This window comes from Pungitius pungitius, chromosome 13 (genome assembly GCF_949316345.1).
Source record: "Pungitius pungitius chromosome 13, fPunPun2.1, whole genome shotgun sequence".
NCBI classification, from domain to species: domain Eukaryota; kingdom Metazoa; phylum Chordata; class Actinopteri; order Perciformes; family Gasterosteidae; genus Pungitius; species Pungitius pungitius.
In genome coordinates, this window is record NC_084912.1 from 5,496,030 (window position 1) to 5,522,236 (window position 26,207).

At 46.5% G+C, this 26,207-nt stretch overlaps 1 protein-coding gene across 1 annotated transcript in view; it reads left to right on the forward strand.

Moving 5' to 3' along the window:
- LOC119214390 (protein bicaudal C homolog 1-B-like) overlaps positions 1 to 22,064 on the forward strand; it is a 39,813-nt gene extending 17,749 nt beyond the window's left edge. Inside the window, exons 4-21 of the mRNA XM_037466141.2 lie at positions 2,311 to 2,390; positions 3,248 to 3,406; positions 4,931 to 4,984; positions 8,012 to 8,194; positions 10,061 to 10,312; positions 11,437 to 11,568; positions 12,486 to 12,684; positions 13,944 to 14,105; positions 14,235 to 14,422; positions 14,526 to 14,667; positions 16,029 to 16,182; positions 16,529 to 16,688; positions 16,780 to 16,819; positions 17,041 to 17,195; positions 17,368 to 17,530; positions 17,725 to 17,888; positions 18,460 to 18,559; positions 19,114 to 22,064. Of these exons, the coding sequence (XP_037322038.2) occupies positions 2,311 to 2,390; positions 3,248 to 3,406; positions 4,931 to 4,984; positions 8,012 to 8,194; positions 10,061 to 10,312; positions 11,437 to 11,568; positions 12,486 to 12,684; positions 13,944 to 14,105; positions 14,235 to 14,422; positions 14,526 to 14,667; positions 16,029 to 16,182; positions 16,529 to 16,688; positions 16,780 to 16,819; positions 17,041 to 17,195; positions 17,368 to 17,530; positions 17,725 to 17,888; positions 18,460 to 18,559; positions 19,114 to 19,241 (2,615 nt within the window). The 3' untranslated portion in view covers positions 19,242 to 22,064. The remainder of the gene's footprint in view (positions 1 to 2,310; positions 2,391 to 3,247; positions 3,407 to 4,930; positions 4,985 to 8,011; positions 8,195 to 10,060; positions 10,313 to 11,436; positions 11,569 to 12,485; positions 12,685 to 13,943; positions 14,106 to 14,234; positions 14,423 to 14,525; positions 14,668 to 16,028; positions 16,183 to 16,528; positions 16,689 to 16,779; positions 16,820 to 17,040; positions 17,196 to 17,367; positions 17,531 to 17,724; positions 17,889 to 18,459; positions 18,560 to 19,113) is intronic.
- The last annotated feature ends 4,143 nt before the right edge of the window (positions 22,065 to 26,207 follow it).

The window sequence follows — 26,207 nt, forward strand, 5'->3', positions numbered from 1 at the left end:
ATCAACTTTTTAAGGCCTGGCACGTTATTCCCATACAACCATCCATTCATCACAAACATACGTTCATTCACAAAACCAACACCACCTGGGAATGATGTTCTTTATCCGAATATTTAAAATTATGAGTTTTTTTCTTCTTTTTTTTTTTTTTCTCTCCTCTGTGTTGCGTAAACCGAGAGGCGCAGAGGGGAGGAATGTTGGCTGATCACTTATCTTCCGAACGAAATGCACGAGGAGCGACGCGATGAGCTGACCTGAGCTCGAGAAAGCGTATTCCACTTAGTTTTAATTTCGGCTTTCGTTAGAACCTCACAGAAGAGTAAATATTACTTCAGACAACGATCTGCATTCCTTCGTCCCTTTCCCTCCATGGGACCGACACGAACCGTCTCCCCCCCCCCCCGTTACCTCTTTAAAAATAGCTCACGACGTCCTTGTTACTCCATCGTAAATCATGCTCATTTACACATGTTCTTTTTCCGTGTGCTGCGTTATCTTTCCTGTGTAGTCTGGAACCGGTTGTGCACGGCAGCGAAGCAGGAGGTGTGATTGGGGGGGGTTGTATGTTTGTTACCTCTCCCCACACTACATCAAAATCCCAGATCCTCTATTTAATTCATCACCTGCGGGCTGGCTGGCGGCTCACTGCCACCTGTGCTGGTGTGATAAGGCCGTCCGCACTCCGCCAGTGATTTAATGCAGCGAGGAGCCGTCTCGCTCCCTCCAGGTCTGCACCTCGAGCACAGTGCGACACCACGGTCAATACTCTCACATTGTTTTTATTTCTGAAAGTCTGATTTTAGTTTTGTCTGTGCGTGGAGGAAAAAAAAAAAAAAATTCTAATACTCATCCTACTTGCAAGTTATGCACATCCACTGTTTTGAATGAGAAACATCGGGCCAGAAGTACTGAATTCCCTTTATTTGTGGGGTATTTTCAAATGTGGTGTGCTGGAAAAATGCTTTTGGCTGTGCCAGCGCGGAGCTCCGGGTCAGAAGGTTTCTTCTCCGTCAAGTGGAACTATGTAAAATCCGTGCGACTGAAAATGTTCCCTTTTTGCAGCTGCAAGTCTTCTCTTGTTTTCTTTGCTTTTTCCAGCTGTTCTGGTTGCCAAATTAGGACTTAAGGTGTTCATTTTTGATCCCACAATCAATCATGAATAAAAGAGCAGGCGGCGCACTCCATTTCTGAAAATGCGGGGGTGTTCTACATCTCCACTGCAACACTCGCTTAGGCTGGCTAATGTTTGCCAGATGTGCAGTGCAGGTTAGTCACTGGAAGAGCTATACTCCCTCTGATGGTCACAGTTGGTGCCACAGGAGGAAGTGGAGGGATTTCTATTGTTCACAGCAACAGCTGTATGATGGTTAAAATGTCCTGGAACCAGCTCTGGGCCTGCAAAAGGTCTCTAACCGCTCTTTTTCCCCTTTTGGTCTTCTTAGCTTTTTGTTTTTGTCGTCTCTCACTGCAGCTCGGCTTTTGTTTAGCTCCTTTGCCCTCAAGTCTTCGGAGGGTGCTTGTTACGCTTCTAGCCTCTGTTGTAGAGTCCGGCTCTCCCTTTTTTCCAAGTGTGAATGATATAAAGAACAGAACCACCTTCAGATACCTAAAAGACTTTCCCTGCCCTGATTTGCAAGCTCCGTGTGGACTCCATGCCAATGAATTGGCGTGCGTGTGTTTTCACATTGGCGTGTTCTCCAAAGCATGTGGCACATCCAGATGTGGGCTTACACAATCTTACCCAGACACGAGCACTTAGCTGCGACTGGTTTTTGTTGTGTCGTGATTGGTGACCTTCACTGAAGTGTCCTGGGGTCTCCTCAGACCGGCTGTACGGGGGCCGCTGATGAAGAGCAGTGTCGCGTGCAGCCATGAAAGACGCTGGAAAATGAGTCGCCGTATATTTTTCCAGTCACAAAATGACAGAATGAGGTCCGAGAAAAATGTGGCAAAAAGCGGCCCGTTTTTATTCTATTGAGGCTACATCTCTGCAGAACAATTCACTCCGGCTAATGGTTCCTATTCGACTCCACTGACAGTTTGTGCCGGAGTGTAATTCCACGGAGCTGCACCCCCGCCGAGCCTGCGCCGTGTGGTGTCCTGCCGACTTAAATGAGCAGTCACCATTTCAGAGCTTTTCTTTCACACGCTCTAATTTGTTGACACCCTGGAGATCGCTGTGTCATGCTTGTTTCAAATGGATCTAAATTCGTCTCTTTGTACCTCCTATGAAAGGATCAAACGAGGGTTAGTGAGCATGCATTAAACATGCTCTCGTTCTCCCCACTCTTAATGCCTTTCTCCCTGCAGATCCACACATCAAGGTGTGCGGGAAGAGGGAGAACGTGAGGGAAGCCAAAGACAGAATCATGTCCGTCCTCGACACAAAGGTACAGTAAAGATGGGCTCCGTGTGTGATTCTCTCCTCCTCCTCCTCCTCCTCGGTGGGAACCCAGTGCATTTCACCCCTCGGCTCTCCCGCTGGTTCCAAGTGACAGATTGCTCACAGCAGTGTGGCGCAAACTCGGCACTGCTCCCTCCAGACACTCGCATCATGAGCCTCGCGTGTGTGTTCATCATGGCTGTTATTGCCATGGCAACGCAGGAAATAAAGTACCTGTAGCACCCCCTGGGGGCAGCCAATTATCCATGCACTTTGAACAGCCAAATGCAAAAAAAAAACCCACAATTGGCTTAGTTTATAGCGTAGAATACGGCTGTGTCACAAAAAGGTAATTTCATTACATCGTTGGGCTCTGTTAATGCACTGCATGTTCTGTTGCTTATTTGTCTCTTTTTGAAATCACTAACATGTGAAAGTGTTTAAAGGGAGGGGAGATATTAAGTTTGGGCTATTATGACTATTAAGATGCATTAAAAGGGACAGCTCTCGGTGATTAATGTTTGTCTTGGTCGTCTTTTTGGTTTGTTTTATACTCTTTTAAAATGTCACAATGTTGCTGTGGAAAACAAACACATTTGTTTTAATGATACCGTCACGTTGAATGTTTTTGCACAGTGCAAAAGAAGCTTCTCTTGTGAAATGTTTACCATACTTGCATTAAACCATAAGAACAAATTCAACTGCGTTCAAACCAAAAGCGAGGAAACAGATGGCGCAGCAATATGTGAATTAAGTGCCTCGCCGAGGCATTTATACCAGCATCATCTTCCACCACTCACTGAGCTCCTGCAAGCATTAACAATCATCTCAACGCAGCCCTCTCTCTTCTTTCCTGCTCATCAGAGCAACCGGGTAACCCTGAAGATGGACGTCTCTCACACGGAGCACTCTCACGTTATTGGGAAAGGTGGCAACAACATCAAGAGGGTGATGGAGGAGACGGGTTGCCACATCCATTTCCCGGACTCCAACAGGAACAACCAGGCCGAGAAAAGCAACCAGGTTTGTGTGGCCACCACACGGATCATTACTGCGGCCCGCTGTTCTCACAGGGGCACAAGAGAAGGATGGAGGCCGCCGCCAAATATGTTTGCTCTTGATCTCTTGAACCGCAGCACGGCCCAATTTATGTTATGAGTGTAACCTTATTGCGTTGGGCCGCCCCCCGAGTGTTTGTTCTGCGATTCGCTTTCCTCAGTGAAGCAGCCCAAGTAGTTGGAAGCGGTGTTTTTTTTTTTGATCTGCGCAGGCTGCCCTCCAGGCCGTGCATTAACGACCACAGGGTCTCGGGCTGGTCGGGGTCGCAGAGGGGTCGGTCCAGCTGGTTTGTTTTAATTGGCCAGCCTAGAGGAAGCCGCAGCGCTTTGGCCGGACTCGGTGTAGAAAAGCAGCAGGAACCGCTTGTAATTACCATTAAAGTGCGGTATGGGCAGTTCTGCAGGGCGGCCAGTACATGAACCCGCGAGGTGCTGTGTTAATTTATTCTTACGGGCCTTCTCTTGTGATTTCCCCTCATCCCTGTGGATTTTGCATAGTACGCCTGTAGTGTGTGTGGACCATTGAACCTGCCAGTTCTCTTTATCTCATAGACTGTTGGACTCCCTCCGGTCCTACTCTCATGATGCAAGTACCCGCTGATGAGTAGCAGGAGACTCCTTTTTAGGCCCGAGACCCCTTAAGCGTTTTCTTTTTCTGGTTTCCAAAGCGTACTTGGCATATTGAAGGGCAGTGGTGGTGTTGGTGATGATGATAAGTAAATATAGATGAGCGTGAAAATCAACGTGGCTTCTTGGTTTACCTTCGCTGGAGCTGGCAGGAATCAGGAGGTTGTTCAAGCAAATCATTACAATGGATTTAATTTGGAAAGATGTAAATTGCTGCTCACAGCAGTACCAAGCTATATGCTTAACATGTCGCATGTGTGTGTTTTTCTGGAAGTACTGTAGGCCAGAGATGGACCAGCCAGCTTTACATTGGCTTAATTGCTTCGTTTTCTTTCAACAATACCTTTTTCTTGTATCTACAAGAGTGAGAAGTTGCCTTTTTGAAAGAATAAAAATGATAAAGGAGAAATCTACTCCATTCTTCCACTTTTTAAAATGTTTAGGGAGTGTTGTGGCTGGGAACGCTGGCTCTAGAGAGAATAATTTGAGGTTTCCTTACCTGAACGCTACTTATTCGACATGCTTGTAAATGGAGGGTGGAGCAGATGAAATCTGCAACCTCACCGCTGGAGGCTAATAATCCCACCACGCTGCTCCTTTAATCTGACCTCTCATCTTGGTGGCTGTATTGGAAAAATAACTTAACTGTAATGAATGTTGAATAATGTGGTTCAAGAATATAAAACATTAACTAGAAGTATTCCACAAAAAGGGATTAGGTTTTAGTTTAGAGGAAGCCATTGGTTCTGGATTTTCCTTTTGACATTTAAAATGAAGTGTATAGTGTATGCAATGATCCAGGCCATATTTGTCTTGGAATGGCTAGTTGGTTTTTACATATGTTCCTTTTTATTATCAACAGGTGTCCATCGCAGGGCAGCCGGGAGGGGTGGAGGCAGCTCGAGTAAAAATACGGGTAAGTAGGAATTCAGCCTTTGTCTTTAAAGGATATTCCTCGCTGAATTAGAAAGGTTTTTTTCTCTTATTCTTTAGACTCTTTGTCGTTGTGACTTTGTAGCGTGAGATACAGGGCAGGTGGCGGGATGAACCAGTCTCCATCCATCTGAAAACCCTTTTCCATTTCACTTATTTGCTCACAGCTGTTGCTTCCTCCACAAACAAAGCATTAGACTCACAGAAGAGTTCAGCAGTTGGAAATGGGTAACCATGGAAACAGTTTTTAGCATTTTCCCCTTAAGCTACATGCACTATTCCTAATCTCTTCCCAGACCTGTAAAAAAGAAAAAAAAAAAAAACATGACCCGAGACTCTGCACCTCCGCCAGGCCCGGCTTCGTTTCTGTCCTCTTCTCTGACTCCAGTCTGACCTCCAGCCCTGAGCCCCGTGGGCTCTGTGGGCCTCCGTGCTGACGCGCACTGACACGTCCCTGAACTCCTGAAATGTATTTCAACGCCGCGGCGAACGTGTGCCGTGAACACGTTCCTCCGCCGCGGACTGACCAGAGCTAACAAGTGAAGTGTGTGATGGCGAGGGAGACCGGAGACGGACGTGCTGGAAACTTGCAGCAGCAGTGTGTATTGGCAGATGCCTGCATGGACGCATACCCACACCTCTGCGTGCTTAGCGGCTGTTTTCACAAGCGGCCAAGCCGCAACCCCCCCCCCCCCCCCCCCCCTCAAGAAACAAGAGGATAGTCAAACTTAACCGTAGCAGCGTTGCAGAAAGAGGTTTAAAATATAAGCTGTAGAGAACCACAGAGGTTTGTTCTGGCCTCCAAAGAACACATGGCCAGCGGGATGACGAGGGAGGATCAAGAGACAGGTTTCCCTCTCTGGCCACTTGGCCGCCGCGTCTGATAATCACTTTATCCCACGAAACCCCCAAAATCGCCGATGCCGTTCTATTAAACACTCTGCGGTCGCGGCCAGACAGCCTTTCCACACGTAGCTTTGATTGTGCTTAAGACACATCGCTGAACCTGGAGGCAATTTCCTAGAAATGCAGCGAGGAAAAGTAGCACACAGTCCACTTTGTTCACTTTATCGGCACTGCGCTTTTTACGTTTACGGTCTGGGGTTGGATGGCGGTGATGCTGCGCTTAGCATCCGATCCGACGGATAGCCCCGGGCCTCCGTCCTGAGGTGAAAAAAAAAAAGGTAAAAGAAATCCATCAGCAGAGCTGACGACATGTTGTGTCTTGTTGCTTTAACTTGAAGGAGTTAGTGGGGGCGAAAAAAACAAAAGACAAGTTGTTGCTTTAACTTTAAGATATTTTTTTTCCTGGCTCCGGTTTCATGGTGAACTGATCAACAAAAGAGAAGAATGGATCAGTCCCAGAGACATTTCTCAAACTTAATTTAAAACTATTTTCTCATAAGAGGAATGAGAGGGAATGTCCGACGGCGGGATTATGTTATCAAAACACCACATTGTAAAATACAGGAGGGTTTATTGCAGTAATTGACCCCCCCCCCTCCCCTACTGCTGCCATTGGATAACAATAGCCAGTGTGCTGTGTGTTTGGTTCTGGGTGGCCTTCGGACCACATCCTCCCACGTCTCCCGTGGAACCAGAGTGGGCCGAGGCTGGGCCTTCTCCCTGAGGTGCATTGGCACATGTTAATGTCCTTTTTCAACACACTACAGCAGCGGGCTTGCACAGTCCACTGTACATCTGGGGCTCTCCTGGGTGGAGATTTGTTAAGAGTCCGAAACAAGTCGGTCGTCGAGGAGACGGATTCTCGGGGGGGTTTCTTGGAGCTTTCCAAGGTGGAGCCGACAGGCAGGTGATGAAAGGTCTGGCCGGTTGCTTTACCTCGAAGGTATTTTCCTTCTTCATCCCTCAGCCTCGTGTCAGTGGAACAGAGGCTTTTTATCGGCACTTTCAGTTTGAATACGCAGGAACCTCCTTTTTTTTTTTTTTTTTTGAGGTCTGGTCCACCATAAAAATCCCTCTATTCATCATTCGGTGCCCAAACTCCTGCTGCTCTGCTTGTCCTCTCAATGCTGACCCACAATTCTCAAGCCCGCTGAGAGCCAGTCCTGAAACGCGATCTACACGTAAGGCCAGGCGCATATGGGACTGATCAGGCAAGCATTTCTTTGGTCAGAGCGATTCATGCTGCTTGCCCTTCACTGGCAGCCAAAACCATAGTGGCGCTCTGCCCAAAACTCAGTGTTTGGATAACAGTGTGTGTGTGCATTCTCTTCTTTGTGTAAATTCCCTTTAGTTTGTGTGTGGGTGTGTGCCTTTTTGTGTTTTCTCTCCCATGTATGCTTAAGTATGTGTATGCATGAAGCGAGGCCCTTCCTGTCTGCATCTCCTTTGTTTTGTGACCGTGACACAAATGACAAGCGCTGATGTGTCTGTGGAATTTTCTGTGGTTTGATTCAGTGGTTTGAAATGAATGTGAACGAGCCGCCCCGTTGTTATTAAACTAATCAGTTGTTTGGATTTTAGTCGAATGAAGTTTTCTTTCTCCCCCTTTCCATTATTTTTAATGCTGAATGACTCATTTCCAAGAAGCGTATGAGCACATCTCGGGTAAACGCGAGATCTAAAGTGGTTCTTTTGTGTGACTCCTAAACGACTGCTGCCATAATATTGAAATCTGCAGCGTACTTCAAGTAACAAAGGGTTCCTCTCTTTTTGCCGGGAAACACTGCCGACTTCGTTTGGATGAACTCGTCTGGATTTATTTGAGCTGACGGGCAAAGTTTCACCACCTTCTGCTCAAGGGACTGTTGTTATGTCTGTGTCCGTTCACATGATTCTACGGCATGTGAAGAAATCACATCTTTTCTGTGTTTAATCAGATGCACTGAAACTATTTAGGATTGTGTTCTTCGGGAAACGGTTTTTCTCCATATTTTCTTGGCAGCGGCATGATGAAAAGCTCTCTGACTTCTAGTAACTGCAGCGCCTCACTCAGCATGGTGCTGGTGGTCCTCTGTCGTCTCACTTTTGTGCCGCCGCGTTGCAGGAGCTGCTCCCTCTCGTGCTGTCCTTCGAGCTACCCGCCATCATGCAGTCGGACCCCGGCTCCGCGACCGTGCAGCACATCTCGCAGACCTACAGCCTCACCGTCTCCTTCAAGCCCCCGACCCGCCTCTACAGGGCCACCGGCGTGGTCCGCGGCTCGCAGAACAACGCCCACGCCGTCAAGGTGAGGGGAGGGCGCCGATCGGTCCGACATCAAGCTGCTCGAAATAACTGACCAAAACCCTGAGCTGCGCACGCCGTGTCGGCCATTTCAGTGTAACGATATCTTGAGTTGATGCCCCCATTGTCCTCCACCCCGTTTACATGGCGAGCCACAGACCAGGGGGGGGGGGGAAAGGGTTGCCACATCTGCACCGCGTCAAGGCCCACCAACGCTGTCGGCGTTCCTTTGCTCTTCTGGTTTTTAAGTGCCTTTTTTATTACCTTCAGCACCGCTGGGGCAGCGGAGTGCTGAGAGGTGTTTGGTCCAGTAGGAGAGGGACTCCCCAGCAAGTCCAGAGGACGCTCTCTTCTTTAACGGCATTTTTAAATAGATTTTTGGTGGTGGTTTCGCCAGTCCACGGCTTGTTTAAGCGCACACGTACTGTGTATTTTATGAACGCTCACAGGTGCACTTCCATGACCGGCGTTTTGAGTTGCGGCTGGGCAGAAGTCCGCCAAGGGAGTCGGTTCCCCCATCGCTGCCAGATCATATCTACCGACTCACTTTCTGCCTCTGTTAACAAATATGGAGCAGTGAATGCATCTGGCAGATATTTAGTCCCTGCATTTATTCATTCAAGTGGGCTTTTTGCACTCTTAAAATTAATTTGTATGACTGTGTGCATTTGTTCACGTTTTTATGTGTGCATGCATGCATGTATGTATGTATGTATGCAGAAGCACGGCCCCCTGAGTGCGTGGTAGGTCTGGTGGGGGGGGGGGGGGAGGGGGGGTGGCATTCAGGATTGGGAAGTACTCCAGAGGAAGGCTGGAGGATTAGAGGAATATGTGTGCTATGTCATGTGGTGGTGTGAGACACTGGGAGCCCCTTCAAGAATTGCCGAAACCACTGTGGATTGTCAATGCAATGACTTACTTTACTTGGGCCAAGTGATGGTCTGGAATGAGACTGTTCAACAGGGCGGCAAATGCAGTGGAAAATATAATGGTTTCCATTGATTGTAAAGAAAAATAAAAGACTCTTCATGGGAAACTTGGCTGCACGAATCCTGTCTTTAACTGAAGAGTTTGAGGTCTGGCTGTTGTTATAAATAACATTTTTCCAGCTTATTTGTCCCATCTTTACCGGATTTAATTGATAGTTTGAGATTTTTTTGAGATGTCAGTAAATTGTTCACCGTAGTCTTACTTTATTGCTGGTAGATTTCATTTTTACACTCACTCCTCCTTCAAATATCATGCATCCATAAAGAGTAGGAAAACTTGTTTTATATTTACACACTATTGTACTGTACGCTGCTCACAAAGATGAATGTTGACAATGTTTTCCAAAATAATTTTAATTGATAAAATTATCATCAGCAAATGTGAGACTTTGGGCTTGATAACTGAATACTTTTTAACAAAGGATAAACATCTGTTTGTTCATGCCTCTCAACTGTGATGAGTTGCTGCTTTTATCAGAATTATATCATGATAATGTGGGAGTATTGGACTTTAGGTCTGGCAGTTTAATATTACTTTAAGTGGCCAAACCATTTCTTTAATAAAAGACAAATTAATAATGTAAATCAACATAAATGAAAACGTTTCTTAATGTTTCTGGTTGTTGTATTAACTATATTTTTTCTTGTGGACAAATAGACATTTGAGAAGGTCACCTTTAGGCTTTGGGAAACACATTTTATAGACCAAACGGATAATCCAATAATCCTACAATTAATCAAGAGATTAATCTGCAATGCGAATGACCTCGATGGGCATAGTGTCTCCAAAATGGCTGTAGACTATTATTAATCTTATTAAACGAGCAGCGTATTTTTCTTTTACATATTCATAGAATCTTTTGGCGTCCTTGTCTCCCCAGAGGGGCACCGCTCTGCTGCTGGAGCATTTGGCCGGCAGCCTGGCGAGCGCCGTCTCCATCACCACCCACCTGGACATCGCGCCGCAGCACCACCTCTTTATGAAGGGCCGCAACGGCAGCAACATCAAGCACATCACCCAGCGGACGGGGGCCCAGATTCACTTCCCCGACCCCAACAGCCCCCAGAAGAAATCCACGGTCTACATTCAGGGCACGATCGAATCGGTCTGCCTGGCACGGCAGTACCTCATGGTGTGTACCGCGGATCATTCGCACACAGACCGTGTGTGGTAGCCTTAATGGAGATGTGTTGATGCCGAACGTGGGTTTTCGAGATGGGGGTTTGAGGAGTGAACGGCGATTGCCTCGTTGCGGTTTCCTATTGAGATTCTGTCGGCTCTGCTGCTGAATTGCTTATCCATATTGAACAGTCTGTAGCCGCCTCGAGGTCTGCCCTGCGTGACCTCCAGCCCCACGTACCTGCCTGCATGCGAGATGGAGAAGCACATGTCGCGTCCCGCTTGGCTGTGTACAGATTATCCCGCTCGGTTCTGAAAGGGGTGATCTGGTCAGTCGATTTTTTAGTGGATCTAAACGTCACTCGGACTGTAATTTACAAGTCGGCACATTTCTGTTTTTTTTTTTTTTTTTGGACCAGGAGCGCCTCACATTCAGATTTAGAAATGCTCCGTGGTAAACTAAGCTTTGGCTTTCTCTTTGGAGAAGAGAGTAATTCTGCCGGAGGTCGTCTTTTGTCTGCGGTCTCCCAATTTGGCCCCGAACAATTCCAGCAAACGCTAGACGTGACTTTTCTCCAGGTCTGGGCACCCAAAAAGGGAGCCTCTCGCTGTCTGTTTGCAGCGAGGTCGTAAAACCCGCCGATTCATGAGTGGAGAAGCGTAGAAAGCGGAGGACGGGAGAAGAAGAGCAAAGCGTACAGCAAGAGAGGAGAGTCGCTCGTGCACTGTGTGATTTTGTAACCCCATCCAGGCAGACTTTAGATTACACCTCCTTTATCGGGCCTCGTCAGAGCGAGCCAGGCCTCCACACGGTGCTGCTAATTACACCCACTCAAAAATAGGAGCGCTGTCCAGCACTCGCCCCGAAAATACAGATGTCTGTGGTGCTTGTGGTGGTGATCATGCAAAAAGGATTGCTCTTGGCGGAAATTCCCAATCTCTCTGTGTGGGAGTTCAGCAGTGAATCTTGTGCTTATTGGCATGCAGAACATGTAGGTCTACAAATGATTTTGGTGAAATGTACTACTGTTTTGACAAATGGCCTGTAATAATCACAACTTGCGTTACAGAGGTTGCGTTACAGACTGTACTAGCCGGGCTCTGAGTACTTTTCATTTTAGTTTTTTCGCTCCACAGGGCTGCTTGCCTCTGGTGTTGATGTTTGACATCAAAGAAGACATCGAGGTGGATCCCCAGTGTATCACAGCACTAATGGAGCAGCTCGACGTCTTCATCAGTATCAAACCCAAGCCCAAACAACCCAGCAAGGTGTGACCCAAGGCGCACAATCACACAGCACAGTCACCATGTTGTTTTAGAAGAAATGATTCAAACGCACTGTTTATATTTTGCACTTAAAACTGACGTCTGCTTTTTGCGGCATCCGCAACCATTTTTAATGCAAGGGTATTATAGAAAGAAAATAAGGAAATAATGGGAAACGAACCCGCAAGCTGCCTTCCCAGGGAGAATAAAGACGGGGTTCATTGGAGAATTGCACACTTCGTCCCATGTCACAGCATGACGTTGAAGTGAATTATACGTCCCCATGTCACATTTCATTGCTATTTGACATCTAAAAAGAAAAAGCTGGAGTCGTGCCACAGAGAAAAGGTGACAGCGGGGAATCCCAGCCTCCTCTAAAGAACCCCTCACTTTAACATTATAACGAGGTGACAGCAGTAATCCAATAAGGCCCATCCAAAATTTAAGGACAGGGCTTCTGGTGATGTGGAGAGAATGTTTTTTCTTTTTTACAAATTCACATATTTCCTGTTCATAATTATTTATTTATTTATTTATTTATTGCTTCGTAGTGTCAGTCGTTGCGTCATATTCTCAATCGTGTCAAGGAGCGAGATATTGTATGTTGTGCAACTGATTAGAAAATGTTTCCTCTCAAACTTTGTCTCCATCTTTCTCCCACACTGCGTCAATGTTTACCCTTCCCAATCTATCCTACCCCCTCCCCCCCCCCCCCCCTTACTCCCCTTAATGTGCTCTCCCCCCTCATCCTCCCTTTTCCTCCCTGTCTCCGATGCCGACGTCCCCCCCCCCCCTCCCTCCTGTCCTCTTCTGTCTACGTCTCACGCCGCTCCCCTCCCTTCTGGTTCGCCTCTTTCCTCTCGCCTCCTCGTCCGCCCCACCTGTCCTTTTCCTCTTTCCTCGCTCCGTCCCCTCTCCAGTCTGTGATAGTCAAGAGTGTGGAGAGGAATGCCGTGAACATGTACGAAGCCCGGAAATTCCTCTTGGGTCTGGAGAGCAACGGGGTGTCCTCCTCCTCTGTGGCGCTGAATCCCTCCGCCAACGTCCCGTCCCCGTCCCTCATCTGCCCCGTTGGCCTGGACATCCTGGCCTCAGCTGGCCTGGGGCTGAGCAATCTGGGTAGGACACTGTCGAAACTTCTTAAGAATGTGCAACTCATTCCACGTTGCGGTGCGGGAGGGGGAGGTGTGCGCAAAGATAATAGGTGACCCTAAATTAATTAAAAGTGAAATGTGCGTCGGTACCAGTCACACATGGATAGAATTCTCTCCTAACATCTGTTAAAGCCATCAGAGTGAGATCTCCTCAAGGCCTGGCATCACATGGTTTGCTGAATTTTTCTGATTCAGACACGAAGATCTTCTCAAAATCCACATAAATCAGAGCCAGGGAGTCATGACATCATCATCTGTATGCGCTTTACTGTGGGAGTCTAAGGACTGACCTCAGCCTCATGGTATTACTATTATGACAAGAAATGAGTCCCGCGTGAACAAACCTTTGATCAGCCAACCATCAGATAATAACCTCATTCTCCGATTTAGTTTGAGCCAGTTTGAGTGAATCATTGACTTGTGAATCACGGGCTGATGAGCGGCTGTAACTGACAGAGGAGTTTTTGTCTGACCTCAATATTTAGGCCCACAATTCGGCCTGGAAGAGTCCTCAGGCCACTTTTAAATGGATTACGACTTTGCTGTATATATAACTCCATTTATCTATTTTTTGAGCATTGAGGTAGTAGATGGAACATGTTTTTGCAGTGGTGTATATTTGATTTTTTTTTTACTTTTTATCTGATATTGATTCAATTGACATTTTATTGTATGATAGGGAAACACCCCAAAAAATAAGAATCCACCATAACCCTCAGTCTCTTTTTTTCAACCCAGGGCCCCTGGGGGGGGGGGGGGGCTTTGGACGGCCACATCCTTGCCTTTAGTAATTGCTACATGCTTCTTTTCCTCCGATTACAGGCCAGTCTGCCAGATGAAGACTGGACCTTATTCCTGGAGCCAAACGAGCCCCTTGTTAAAGCCACAGACTTGCTGCTTTCTGTTTTCATACGCTGTGTTAGGGTTAAGACACCAACCACCGCAATCTTGGTGCTCTCAATAACATGTTTTCATTGGGCACCAGGACATGCGAGATATGTACTCCGGCCTCCGCGGCGGCCTTGTAGAAATGCAAGAAATTCTTCCCCTTCCTTCGCTGTCTGCTTGATGACAGTTTGATGGAATTCCGGCCGAGTAGCTGGGAGTCCAAAATGATTTCTTGAAGGCCGTCGTCGGGCAACGTGTGATTAGCTCGGCGAATGCCTCTCCGACGGGTCCAACCGCTGATGTGTATTCGTCTCCTCCTCCCCCCGTTGTGCTCAGGCTTCCTGGGAGCGACGGCGGCCCACTCCCTCAGCAGCTCTGCTGCGCCCAACGCCGTCCTCAACAGCTTGAACTCCTCCATGGGCCCCCTGCAGAGCACCGGGCCGAGCACCCCCACTCCCACCGCCTCCCTGTGGGCCAGCTCCCTCACCGGCACCCAAGGTCGGTCTGTCGGACCAACGCGTTTTTATTGAATCATCCGCAACACAGTTTCCCACATCCTCCTCACGGAAAGTTAGCTACCTGTTTAAAGCCACATTCTACTATGTTTTTTTTGTTTGTTTTTTTAAGGCTTCTCATCTCAGCTGCTGCTGCACCCGGCCGCCCAGGCCACCCTGAGTAGCATCCTGCTGTCGGGTGTCCAGGGCTACACGCAGAATACACCGTCTCCTCCACCCGGCCTCGCCCCAATAGATTTACAGCCCAACGGGGTCCCGGACTGCTCCAAGGGCTCCTGCTCCCTCAATGGACACGTCAAGGTCGGCCCGAGTGGTACAGTGTGTGCTGCGTTATTTTGACTTCACCGTGACGTTTCTGTTTAGTAAATGCCTTTGTGTATTTATTTTTTTTGTGAATACAAAGCATTCGGGCTCAGTCTATGGGAGGATAGGCACGGCATCACTTGCAGAAACGGTCTTGAGCCCGGCCCCGTGTGACCAGGTCCAGGAGGCCGGAGGACACAATCCGTCCAAGCCGCTGTCCAGCAAGTCTGACCCGGACGAAGGTATTCCTCCTCAAGAACCTCAACCAGCCGGAGACTGCATGTGGCATGTTCCTGTGTCTAAGCTTCAGTATATTTTATAACAATAAGCCGTTTTATTTGTATCAAATTGTCATGAAACACATCGCCGTGCAGCCATGAAACTTGTTAAACATTTCAGTGTATTGCAGACATCTAATGTAATTTTATTCAGTCTTATACAGTCTTATTCTGCCTTAAATAATGCATTGTCTGCAGTTCCCAGCTTACCAGCTAATTGCCCCCCCCTCAAACCAAAATATCAGGGCTATTTTAAAGAAAATTATAGTCAATGTTTTTCATAAACTATTCCTTACAACTTGTGTAGGAGTTTATTGTTAAATTATATAAGGGAAATTATATTTGAAGTCTTGCCCTCATGTGTCGGTTGAAGCAATGACGAGAATCTGGTGATTTATGAATTATTTTAACCTTGGGTAGATCCCACATTATTTTGAGCAGTCGACTCCTCTGGACCACGCAGACTTTACATAAATGTCCAGTTTCAGCTTTTACACTTGAGATTTATGTAACCCATAAACCCACTTTGAGGGGAAATGCCTTTAAATGAACTTATTTCTGGTTTTAACCTCACACTCCCTCCCTCTTGACTGCGTTTATTGAATTGGAAGGAGATTAACTGCTGGTCTCCTCGCGGTGCAGAAGGCCCCCGGCTTCCTCCGGGTCTCGCGCTCGCGGGTTTCCCCTGAAAACGCTCACTCTCACGCGTCTCGTTTTTCCCCCCGCTGCTTTCCGAGGCGGTCCTCCCCCAGTCCGGTGCATCCCGGGAAGGTTTCCCCCCCTCCCTCCCCTCCCCCCCTCCCTCACCTTCTCCTGTGTCCCAGAATGTGTTTGGACTGGCTCGCCCAGCCCGATTGACTGTTCTCTGTGGAATGAGAGTGTGCGGGGGGATTGTTCCAAACATTAAACCCCAGAGAGATTCAGTAGATTGACTGACATCATGTTATTTTAAGCCATACAGCACACTGTGTACATTCAGCATAAAGTCACTGACACCTGTCGGACTGGAAGGAAAGCCACTATGATTGCAGCTGCTGTTTAAAAAAAAAAAAAAAATCCAGGATCCAACTGAGACTCGTCAGACTTAAACGCACGCGCGCACACACACACACACACACATGCAGATGCCCACCAAGCCACACACACCGACTGGGTGACCAGTCGCCGCATGACATGCAGCGAAAAACGACACTTAACATGAAGTGTTTCGACCTGTGGTTGTGGTGATATTGTTCATTTTCTCTGTAGAACACACAGGCCTTGATTTAACTTGAGAGTTAACCATAAAAATATAATTCCCTTGTGATTGTGAACGCTTCCTGCAGGTTCCGACACATTTGTGGAAGTGGGCATGCCCAGAAGCCCCTCGCACTCGGCCAACGGAAGTGAGCTGAAACAGATGCTGGCTTCATGCAAGACGTCATCGGGGAAGCGACAGGCTGTGGAGCTGCTGCAGGGCACCAAGAACTCCCATCTGCAGTGCGTCTCCATCTAGTCTCTGTTTAGCAGTTATTGTTTAATGTGAAGTAACGAGGTTTTAACACGCAGAGTTAAAAGAGAAGGTTAACAGTCCAGTATGGACTGCGTTACACAGCGAGGATATTGGAACATTCAACTGTAACGTCCAGTATTGCGAATGAGTATCCACTCGTGATCCTTCCCCTTTGTGTGTGTGTGTGTGTGTGTGTGTGTGTGTGTGTGTGTGTGTGTGTGTGTGTGTGTGTGTGTGTGTGTGTGTGTGTGTGTGTGTGTGTGTGTGTGTGTGTGTGTGTGTGTGTGTGTGTGTGTGTGTGTGTGTGTGTGTGTGTGTGTGTGACCCCGGCAGCTCTGATTGTCTCCTCTCGGACGCCGAGTCCAGCTCGTCCGACAGCCCCGTGGCCGATAAGCGGGCGCCAGGCAGCGAGCGGGCGGCTGAGCGGGCAGCGCAGCAGAACGAGAGGGAGCGAATCCGACTGGTGCCAGGGACCTCCTTGGCTAACATACAGGTACTCACAGACACAGGCAAAGGTATGCGCGTTTGGAGGTATTTATAAGTCATTAAGGGGGGGTAAAAAAAACGGTCTGCTGTGTTTTCAGGCGTTCGATTATGAACAGAAGAAGCTGTTGGCAACCAAAGGTAAGTTGTTATGTTATTTGATCAAATGATTTGATCCAAATACAAAAATTTAATTTCCATACTACTTGGTTGTTTAAAAAACAAATGCATGTATTGCAACCAGTGAAAAAAAGTAGTTAATGGGAGCACTGACAACATTCAGGCTATGAAATAAGTACGCGGACAAGATTGTAGCCGTTGTCCCTGTTAAAGTGTACCCCCGCACGTCTGCGTTCACTCAGCCATGCTGAAGAAGCCCGTGGTGACCGAGGTGCGGACTCCCACCAACACCTGGAGCGGCCTGGGCTTCTCAAAGTCCATGCCAGCCGAGACCATCAAGGAGCTGCGACGAGCCAATCACGTTCCATACAAGCCGAGCATGAGCACCACCTTCGAGGTCAGACATGCTTTGGTTTGCCATTTGTTTCGTATTGGATTTTGATTTGTTTATTACATATATTTGTCTCACTGTGTACAATTCATGGAGAGGTTTCTGTTCCCTGAGTGCAGCCCGTCAGAACTCGGTTAAATGTTTGGACCGTCTCTCTCTCCTCTGCTTTCCGTCTCAGGACTCCCCGCTGTCCTTGTCTCGGTCCAACAGCCGGGAAGGCCTCGGCAACGGCAGCGACTCTGACAACTGGCGAGACAGGAACGGCGGCGTTAACGGCCTCCCGTGTCACGCCGAGTTCCCCTCCGCCGTCGGCAGCCCCAAGAGGAAGCAGAACAAATCCGGTCAGTCGAGCGCCGAGTCATTTCAAACTACGGGGGGGGGGGGGGGGCGGCAATGACGTCGCTTGTTGCAGATCGGCTACATTTATTGGCGAAGTTAAAAAAAAAAAAACTGTGCATCCCTTTTTATGTGATTTTTCTTCAAAATAATCTGTTTTGTGTGGGTTTTTTTTTTGTCTGGATCCTATGATGCACAGCTGCGGAGCATTACCTCAGCAGCAGCAACTACATGGACTGCATCTCCTCGATAACTGGCAGCAACGGCTGCAGTCTGAACTCGCCTCTGAAAGGCTCCGACCTGCCCGAGCTCTTCAGCAAGCTGGGCTTAGGGAAGTACACGGACGTCTTCCAGCAGCAGGAGGTAAATATGTGTCTTTTTTTGCTTACTTTCATGAAAAATAGTTTTAAGGTTGGCAAGGAAGCCACAACGTTTTAAAAGGCAACCAACATTTTGGTAAATTCTGCAGATTTTGATCATCCCTTATTCATACAGTGCAATCATAAGGTTCCCAACACTTCATTTGATTACCGGATACCTGCAAACTAGTAAATGTTAGCATTGAAAAATTAGACCAAGATATTCCTGCTCTATATCTGCATGTTGGTGTGTCAGTAGGAGCGTTTTAGCGCGTCGATTAGCTCAATGGCAGAAACCAAAGTTAGGAGCTTCCTTAATGCAGTATATTGTTTCATCTTTTTTTTAATGAATTCATATGAAGTATCTAACACAAGATGAAAGTAGAGAGAAACTATAGGACATATGTGGTCGTTTGCTGGCTGGAGGAGGGCATGTGCAGTAGTTCTTGGCCGATGTGTTGATGCAGAAGCCCTTGGAGTGAACAGTTTCAGTGGAGGCTTTGTCACAGCAGGCCCTTTAAAACGCTTTGTTGAAGTTGCTGGCTTGTGTTTGATGGAAATGTCGCGTGTTCCAGATCGACCTGCAGACGTTCCTGACTCTAACCGACCAGGACCTGAAGGAACTGGGCATCACCACCTTTGGGGCCCGCAGGAAAATGCTGCTCGCCATCTCAGGTACAAACAGCAGAGGAGTGTGACCCAAATTGACACAATGCAATTGTCCCTTGTTATTGTCAGACCATTAGAGAAGTACAAGGGAGTAATGTGGAAACATTATTCTAGTGAAATATGTATGAAAACGTGTTGCAGTAATTTGCCCCGGAGGGAATAAATGGGATGTGTTTGTTTTCCTCCAGTTGCTCCAGCTGCGTCCCTGATGCTGATGTAGACTTTGTCTCGTCTTTGCATGTAATTATTGGACATAATGAATGAATTGCGCTGGCGTGACACTTTTTTTGATGTCATATTTTGGATATTATGTCATATTTTGGATATTCATGTAAGCAGCCGGCTGCTTACATGAATCATGCTCTCATTCGGATCATGAGCTAACGGTCGTGGTTACTCAGTATTTTCATACATACATACAGAAAACTGAATGTATTGATGCGTATTTTGGATGCTTTCTATCCACTCTGTAAAGTTTCCTTTCAGTTTGAATCACTTCACCTTCTGTTGACGTTCTGTGGTGCCTTTCTTTTTTTCTTTTTTTTCTTTTTTCAACACAGAACTAAACAAGAACCGGAGGAAACTATTCGAGCCGCCCATCAGGTCCTCTTTCCTGGAAGGGGGGGCTAGCGGCCGCCTCTCTCGTCAGTTCCACGCTGACATAGCCAGCGTGAGCGGGCGATGGTAGGCCCCCGCCGCCCTACGGGCCGCCCTGCGACCGTCCACGATGGAGGACCCCCCCCCCATCCGGTGTCTCCCTGTGCCTCGGTACCCCCGGCTTAAGCTGGATGAAGACTGTTCAAATGTTTTTGTTGCCATATAGTATAAATATATATATTAAAAAAAGCCATAGTTTTACCTTAAGTGCCAACAAGAAAGAAGGGATTTTTTTTTTTTCTCCAGAAACATAAAGTTCAGTTGTTCACTCCTTATTGAGCCATTGAGTCTCTCTGGAGCATTTATATATGAAGGTTTGTGGTTATGGTTCTGATGAAGGGTACTGTCCAGTATTTCTGTCCAAATTTCATTCAAGGGAACAGGCAGAAGTATTAGTACAATCATTTTACACTTTGATACGACCTGCATTTGTAGTATGCTGTTTTATCAGTGACATGCACTTTAATATTGCTAGACTTTTGCCTGTGAGAGCCTAATTCATTAGATCAAAATAACTATGCTTTTTTTCTTTTCTTTTTTTTTCTTTTTTATTGACTAAAAGCACAGTTGCATTTTGTACCAAACCGAATATAAGCACTTACAAGTTTAGGGCGCCACCAAATGCAGAAATTGTGACTTAATCACCCATAACAAATACCAAAGGAACCCTTTGGATGCCTTGTGTGTTTTGATTGGTGGACATTCCTCTGAGGTCCGTGTTGTGTCCTCAGTCTGTTTGTACGTCTGTGTGTTTACTAGACAAAAAAAAAATTCAATATTTTGTACTCTGTATTATGATTTTATTATTTAGTTGTTGTTACCATTTTAGGGGAATGGGTAGGCTGTTTAACGGTAATCAGTTTACATTTGTATTTTTTTATACATTGAGTTTGTTATTTTTGTAATTAGATTATTAGGATCACTATCTTTTTTTTTTTTTTTTTTTTTAATCATCTGTGGAGCCGTAATGTGGCTGTGCCATGAGACAGCAGCAGAGACACGAGGCGGTTGGGCAAAGCTTTAAAGTCCTGTCTCTGATTGTGTCACCAGGCCTCTTTGTATGCTCCTCCTCTGTTTTGTTTATCGTGCGTGGGTCGTTTGTCAGAATCTGTTATTTGTCACCGCTGGCCTCCCCGTGGCCCCCCTCGCGTGTTTCCCGGAAATCGCACAAAGCCCTCCTCCGCGTACCCAGACCTCGAGTTGCTATGCTGGAACGCCTCTGTGGCCTTTTTTTGTCTTCCTATAAACCGGCTCTTCCATTTAGAGCCAGGAAGGAGGGACCCATCGGAGCAAGGTCATGTTGTTTGTGGCAACAAAAAAATAAATAAATGTCCGATGTACACAGCTGGTTCTTGAGCAGGGAGATATTTGGTTAGGAACACAAATATCTTCTGGTCTGAGCTCGCTCTCCAGTGCAGCCACAGCCAAATTGCTCTCATGTGAGAATAAAGAGATGGAAAACAAGAATTAGGAGATTTAGGAGGAAAAGGGATAGGAATCTGGAGTTCTGTTATCAGTCGTGCACTCTTTAATATCCAGGAAGCGGGGTTAAGCACACTTTAATGAAGGCCCAGGATCATGCATGAGGTAGCAGTGTTTACCATAAAGACTTGTTCTGTATTCTGTTCGGTCATGTTGATGAACAGCGGATTTCCCCAGTGTTGTTCTTAAGATTCATGAGGATTTAGCCTCCGAAAACGATCCGTCTTCCATAGTCTTGAACTCTTTGTATCAAGTGCAATTAAGTGCCTCTTTGTTACCCCCCCCCCCCCCCCCCTTTTTTTTTCTTTGCTAAGTTTCTAAAATCGTAATGCTGACAAAAGTCATATCTTCAAATGAAAGTGCAGTGTTTATAAGCAATTTGGTTTGCAAAGGACGCTTTTGAGAAATCATCCCGGCGGCATCGCCAAATAAAAAGCAACCGCAGTGATCACACGGCTTCGTACAGGGAGACATTGTTAATTTGTCACTTCTCTTCGGCCCTCCTTCTTGAGGGCAGTCGTCGCCGTCGTTGTTGTTGTTTACCACGTTCACCCTAAACCACTTTCCCACCTCTCGCATCTGATTTGAGACGTTTCACGTGGTGAAAAAGCACTGCACACGCTCCTCGACGCCAACCAGGCAATTGTCATTGACGTTGACACTAACCTAGACGGGGATACCTTTATCCTGAGAGGAGACCCCCCCCCCCCCCCCCCGCCTCACTAATCATGGTACTACATTGAAACTGTTGAGCACTGATTCTACCAGTGCTGAGACGCGTGTTCCTGCCTCGCAGACATTTGTTTTTCACCCCTCTTTTCCGATGCTTTCGCTCGGAGGGAAGCGGAGTTCTTGTCTCAAGTGAATGTTTAAGAAAAAAATAATAATAATATAGATGCATGTTATTGCAGATTTATTACGGATCAGTGAAGGGAGTCGAAACGTTTACTGCTTGTCTAGTCTTTGCCCTCCGATGGAGTAGATTCACAATTATGTCTTTTGATTGGTTCTATTCCTTTTGTTGTTCCCAAAGGGATTTATTTGAAGGAGTCTTTGTACTGCAATCAAATGGTACATTTATAATAAATGTAAACCACTAAGGATAATACATAACTTTTGTACTACTTTTTCATCTTGTGCAACCATTGTTTTTGTGTGAAAAAGGTACAATTCTGCACAAGCCTCCAGAGAAGGATTTGTGTACAAACATGCCATGTGGCCAAAGCTCTGTTCAATGTGGCATCTGTTGATGCTATTGTTCTAATTGTATTATATTACAGATATAAACAGGACATTTTGGAAAACTGTCAAGCAGGCCAAAAAAATGTTGGTTCAAGCATTCAAATATTATGAAGGTAATAAATGTATGCAAAGTCCATTTTGGGGAGTTTTTTTTCTTTAGTCTCATCCGATATTCACTTTATCTTCTGTCATCAAGCCCTGCCAGGTTCCATGCCATGTGGTTACCATGCCGACCTATGGCCTAATCCGCATAGCCAGGATCTGCTTAATCTCCTGCGACTAATGGCGATTTTGTAGAGATAATGTATAGTGTAATGCTGGAGAACAAATTCATTCATTAAGCTCAGTCTCAACTCTGTGGCTCTTAATTTGCTGCCCATCTGTCCTCTGCACCATCTTGGACCTTCTAAAGAAGGAAAAACCTTTCTTATTTTTGTACGATTTGTGTTCAGGTTCCAAAGAGATAAAAAGGGTTCATCTTTCTTTTTTCATTATCCAGGTCACGTCCAGTGAGAAATTGTTGGTTCCAGTTTGAGTGTGATCTTAAACTTTGCACAGTGTCTTCTTTTGAATACAAGCAGAGCAGTAAAATTGCGGATTGAGACGATCGACTTCAAAGAATTGACCATTTGAAAAGGTCAATGTGTTTCCTTCAGTTCTCTGCACTGTCAGTGTAAGTGAAAACCTCCAGAGGGCAGTGTTGCATCTCAAATTTACTCAAACTTGTACAATGGTTATACAGCAATGGCTTAAATGTTTAGATATTAAATCATAATACCATCTAGTCATTTAATCATATTCACATTTTACTGTTCCGTGTAATATATCTTTTGTATATTTTTCCAAACCGACACTTTTCTTACAGACCTATGGAGGCTGTATTTTGCCTGAGGTAAGCATGTTTCCTTGTTATTCATGTCCACATTCAGGGCTCCAAAGGTCATCCACTGGCCTCTGTTTGTGGCCGTTTATTCACACGTTCACATGGTGCGCAGAGAGCCTCATCCCACCCAAACGAGCCCTCTAACCGATGTTCCTGTTGGGTCTCACTCGCACCCTTTCGTCCTCTGTCACCGTTTTCCCATAAAAAAAAATTAAAAAAAACGACTTTCACTTAAATGAATACCACAATGTTAAAGGACATAATTACAGGAATGTTTTTCTGCAGTCATCAGGGGCCATGCATAGGAAGGATGATGACAAAACCACAATTACTGTGTGTTGCCAATTTCTTCTGGGGGGGGGGGGGTAAAAAGGATCAGAGCTACAGCGATTTACTGTGGAACTTGAAGTATAACTTTTATTCTCCACCAGAACAACTATTTCTATTTCACCGAATAACGCAATCTAACCCGCTTCAAGCATAAAGGCTCCAGAGAAAAGCCATTAAATCACAAATGTCAAAGCCTGCACGACTCACTCTGGGCGATTACGTGTTACGAGCACAGCTGGCAATCATTCTCCCTGCCCGGCATGACTAATTTGAATTTCATGTTCTATTGGGAGAGACGGACAGAGTGAAAGACGGCTAAATTGCAGAGAAAAGGAGCTATGATCTTTTCTTTTGTCTTTTTTTCTTTTTTTTCATGACTAACCAACCATGCATTTATTCTGCGAGCAGCGGAGTGCGCAGCATCACATGTTGTTCTCATGAGCAGCTTTGCTTTGCAGGAAAGGTGTAAATGAGAGGAGCTGTGATTTGGTTGCTGCTGCCTCACCGTCTTTGGCTCTGATCCAACACACAGTATGCTCTCACTGTCCGTCTGGCTCTTTGTGTCTACCTTTTTTTTTTTTTTTTTTTTCTCCATGCAAAACCACCAAAATCTATTGACCGCTTACTGTGGGCCTTATATGTACACTAATAATAATCTCAGGGTAGTTTACATTTTTTCTTGACAATAAATGAGGTCATCATTGTTTAGGGTACTTAAACCTAAAGAGACAATAAAGAGAATTATATTCACGTGTTAGCAACAGACCACTTCAGCCTGTCACTCGGAATCAGAGCTTTTCTTCAAAATGAAAGCCCTTCACGAGCCAATTTCTCCATTTTCAAATTAGATTTCAAAGGAAATTCTACAGCTTTTGACCGGGCACCAAATAAATTAAAGCCTCTCATCACAAAGTATCTGAGGCAACATTAATTGAGTACTTTTATTATGCCGAAAGCCTTGGCCTGAGGTGCATGTTTGCAGTATGGTATGGTCCCTTCCTATGAGGGAGATATCTCTGCAACGTCTTGAGTTCCAATCCCCTCATGTTTATTTGGTCTAAAGGGCACTCTTAAGAATCCTGGCTCGTGGCTTTGTGGATTCGGACCGGATGAGCTGCCTCACAAGTGGGCTTTTGGATTAATCCTGCATTTCCTTTTTGATCATCCTTGACATTTCAGGGGACCCCCTCCAGACTCTGATGAAGGAGTTCAGAATATCCAACGGTGGCTCAAAATAAAATGCTGAGAGCGTTTGGATGGGTAAGTAAATTCCAGGGGCAGCACAGCTGGATGCTGATTAGAGTGAACAGTGAAATGTACACAGCAGCCATTCCATTGACACATTTTTGCAATAAGAGGTTGCGGTCGAAAATGAATAAGAAATGAAAGCGCAATCAGCGCCTCAGTGTCATGCCATTGTCCCTCTCCCAATTAGACGCGAGGGTACCATGTGCACATGGTACACAATTTGTAATATTCCTCAGATGTCACTGTAACAACAGGAATAGAAAGTGATGGCGTTTAGTTATCGGAAGGACCTGATGTTCTGGGATTTCATTTGGAGACACGCGTGTTTTGATGCAATCCGGTTCAAACTGCAGCTTTGAGCTGAAGCCAGAGCTCACACTGCAAATCAATGACACGCTTCATTTACTCCCCTCAGACAAAAGGGTTTGTGGGACCCGACGTGACACACGTACACCCCGGAGACTTGCTATTGTTTTCTCTCCTGATGTGAAATGCTGTGGCCTGTGTGTCATATACGGTCTCATAAATGGGCCAATTGGATGAGCAGTTGTGTGTGTGTGTGTGTGTGTGTTGTAGAAAGCAGGGAGCAAATACTGCATATTGTAGAGGGAAATTATTCTTTTTTTTCCATCTAATTTTCTATCCCATTTGGCCGTTTTTCTCCACCTCTCTCCCTGCTATTTTCCCAGCTGTCACTGTGTCCATATGGCATCTGAGAGCCAATGACGGGTCACACTGTTATGCTCAAACACAGCGCTGCACACTGCTCAATAGTCACCTAAAGATATCAAGCGAGACAGAACAGCAATGGGTAAACTGACGGGAGAAAAGATGAGGCGGAAACAGGGGAGAAGTTAATGTGAGGAGGAAGAAAATTAAAGGTAGCAGGAGGGAGGGAGGGGCCGGTGCGTGTGTGTTTTGCACGGTGCACAGTGTTCCCCCCCCCCCCCTCCCCCCCGCTGCAGCTCTACTGACGCTAACGCATGGTGACTCTCCCTGGAGGGCATCCGGGGGGGGGGGGGGGGACTGACTGACTGGATGACTGATGGATGGTGGGATGAGAAGAAACCCTCCAGAATTGGTTCGGCCTCCTTCCCATCCTCCTCTTCCTCCTCTTCCTCCTCTGTGCCAGATAAGCAGAGCGCGCAGTCGATAAATGGGGAAGGGAAGGGAGACGGGGGGGGGGGGGGGGGGTGACTAAGAGAAACGGGCGATGCCGTACATGACAATGAGCTGCTGCTCCTTTCGTACTCTGCGTGCCATTAGCCGAGCTCCAGTCGTCCCTGTTTATGTTTCCTCATGACCACCTTTTGATGAACACACTCGCAGCTTCGAGCAATTACGGCGGAAACGCGGTCATTTAAGCAGATGCTGTGCTAATCTGTGGATATTGGTACAAAGCTCTTTAGTGGGCTCATCGAGGCATCTTAGACAGCAGGGAGGCAGTTGGTAAGACGTGCATATTGTAAGCATGTGATGGTACGTGCATTCGACATTCCATCGGCATCATCTCGTCCTCGGACACAGATGGTTCTCCGTGGTTGCAGGGACTGACCTTCACTCCCAATGAGTCGTGTGTCCCGATCGGGACATTTGGGCCAGATGCGACCTTGCCCTTAAATATGAGTGTGGCATAGGGCCTACATGCAGTCACTTCAGTGGCGTCTCTGAATCGCACTGCTTTTTTTTTTTTTTTTAAATCCTCCCAAATGTGCACGGGAATGCACAGAAGGATTACTTTGCAGAGGTCTATGTAAGGAATGGGAAATGGTCACGTCGCGCCACGCCGTTGTGTAACTCTCCCTCCCTCTC